This window comes from Sinocyclocheilus rhinocerous, unplaced genomic scaffold (assembly GCF_001515625.1).
Source record: "Sinocyclocheilus rhinocerous isolate Xijiao unplaced genomic scaffold, SAMN03320098_v1.1 scaffold1316, whole genome shotgun sequence".
Taxonomy (NCBI): Eukaryota; Metazoa; Chordata; class Actinopteri; order Cypriniformes; family Cyprinidae; genus Sinocyclocheilus; species Sinocyclocheilus rhinocerous.
Genome location: NW_015646346.1, coordinates 330,097 through 332,763, shown reverse-complemented (window position 1 = coordinate 332,763; position 2,667 = coordinate 330,097). Strand labels below are relative to the sequence as shown.

Here is a 2,667-nt window from a genome sequence, read left to right as displayed (position 1 = left end):
TATACACCTAGGATGGCTTGAGGGTGAGTAAATCATGGGGTAATTTTAATTTTTGGGTGAACTATCATTGTAAGGCATAACATATACAGTAATTTCACTAACTGCACAGCTTTTCACCACATAAATAAAGACAAGCACATTACATGTTATTTGAGAAGAAAGCATTTAATATCATACCTGTTGATTATCTTTAATCTATTACAGTGTACAAAACAATTGTTCTAGCAACAAGACATACACTTTTAAGAATACTAACGCAAGCCTACTATTAACAATAGTTAAAGTCCTCTGGCTTCGTTTTACAGTAAATACAGTCAAGATGAAGATGACAAGATGATAGCAGTCTGAATGAGAAGAGCGAGAGCATGGCAGTGTGATATGATACATGTGAAACGCATGAGTGCATGTTATTCGGCTTCGTTAATGACAGCGGTTGTTATCGGGAATAACACACCTCAGAATGTTGTGACTGATCAATCAGAATCGATTGTTGCAGGGAGCCGTGTAAAAAAACAGTTTAAGGTCCAGTCAGGTTTAATCACTGTTCAATATTAATGCACACATCTCTTTGTCAAAAAAATCACAGAAATATTCATGCACACAGAAACGTGTTGTCAACTCTGCTCCATGACTTTTATCAATAAAATAGATTCGGTACTGAAAAGCTACATTATATTTCTCTGCAATGAGGCGGTTGCTGTTTAAGTAATTAAGGCCACAGCAAAAATCAATGACAGCTTTATCGTTTAATTGCTGGCGATTGACCATAAGCTAGGTAACTCCACTTTACATCCACATTTTGTGCTTATAATTACATTTTACATCAAATTATCTGCACTTTGCATCATCTGCGAACTATGAAATAATAGATTTTTAAAAATTCAGTTTCACAGCACACGTGTTAAAGAAATGATTAAATCACTCCACAAGAGACACAAGTTTCTGAACACAATTTTTGAGCAATTTTAGAGGAAAAAAAGAATATTAATGTATATCTCAGAGTGTTTTCTGTAAGTAATGGGATAAATCAAGGATGATCTACAAGTGCAACACATTTGTAGGAACTTCTCCAACAGTGTTGGGAATAACTTACTCAAAAACATTTGATTTCCACTGTAGAAAAAATGACACGAGGGTGCTCAGCTCTTATATCTGACTATTCTCATAAAAGTAGTTTAGTAGTTTAGGTATCTATTCTATCTATTTTTTATCTTCGTTTATTTGTAATTTGCTATATTTCAGTACAGTACACAGCACATTAAATGGCATACATTTCAATAAAACCTGGACGATTTTAGGTGTTTTAAAACTTCAGATTGATATAAGAAGCTTTTAAAAATTCAATAATTTACTCACCATGTAAAGTAACATTGAAGATGTTTCCACTGCTGCTGCTGTTGCTGAAAATCTCTAGTTGATAAACTCCAGAGTCTGTGGTTCTAGTGTTCATGATGGTCAGAGATCCAGACTGATGATCCAGCTTCAGTCTGTCTCTGAATCTCTCAGTACCTTCATTACACTGAATATCTACACAGATAAAACTGAGGTCTCCAGTGATTTGAGCGATGCGAATGTCATTAAAATACCATTTAATTCTGCCTTGCTGATTTTCTTTAACAGCAGTGTGTAGAGTGACTGAATCTCCCTCCATCACTGACACTGATACTTTGTCTGTACTAACACCAAGAAAACCTGAGGAATAAAGAAAGAAACAGATAATCTTAAATCAAATTTGAGACAGTGGGACAAAAACGCAGGAAACAGGAAAGTGATCTGAAAATATTGTTCTTCTGATCATAAAGATTGTGAGCAGAGAAATATTTATGTATTCATAATGTAACATATGCAAACAAACAGCAGAAGAACATCATTGATTTACACATTCATTGTCTCATGAATGATATCAACTTAAAAGGGCACCTATTATGCAAAATCTAAGGTGTTTGGACAAAAATGTGTGTTGGCAGTGTGTGAACACAACCAACCTACAATGATAAAAATCCACCCACTCCTTATTTTTAATCCCCATTAAACCAAAGCAGCCTCATTAGACATGCCGTTTTGATTCTCTGCAGTTTGTGACGTCACAAACTGCATTGCCCCAGCCACGGCCTCTGAGTGACAGTCCAGTATTAGTATAGTCGCCGCCCTCAGCGAATTGTTTAGCTCTGTGCTCTAGCAGATGCAACGTTGAAGTAATATTTGAACATGACGCAACAGTACCCCTCACATAAATGTTAGGGCTGTAAATCGGATGGTTCGTCACGATACGATATGATATTGATTCTCATACCCAGCGATACGATATTTGCCGATACCTCAAAAAATTCTACGATACGACTACGATTCGATTCGATACAGGAGTATATCGAGCGCTCGACTGTTCCGCAAACAATCCCGAGCGTCTTTTATGCTCACCTTGTGCCTTGGGGCAGTCCTTATATCGAGTCCTGAGTTTGAACGAGAATGCACCGTTATCGAAGTATCTGTGTTTATGTGTGTTGCTCATCTGTCATTGCAAATGGGCTGTGAAAACTCTACAAGTACATAAATGTATCAAATTACTATTCCGAGAGATCCTGGTCCATTCTCATAGGTGTTTCATACGGTGGTCGAGAAGTGCAAAACAAATCACAATTCTTAAAACAAAATAACAAATTACAAATG

General features: G+C 36.5%; 1 protein-coding gene across 1 annotated transcript in view; it reads right to left on the bottom strand.

Moving 5' to 3' along the window:
• The window catches only part of LOC107707335 (uncharacterized), a 30,160-nt gene that overhangs the window by 3,896 nt on the left and 23,597 nt on the right, over positions 1–2,667 (bottom strand). Inside the window, exon 4 of the mRNA XM_016511326.1 lies at positions 1,357–1,692. Coding sequence (XP_016366812.1) covers positions 1,357–1,692 — 336 coding nt within the window. The remainder of the gene's footprint in view (positions 1–1,356; positions 1,693–2,667) is intronic.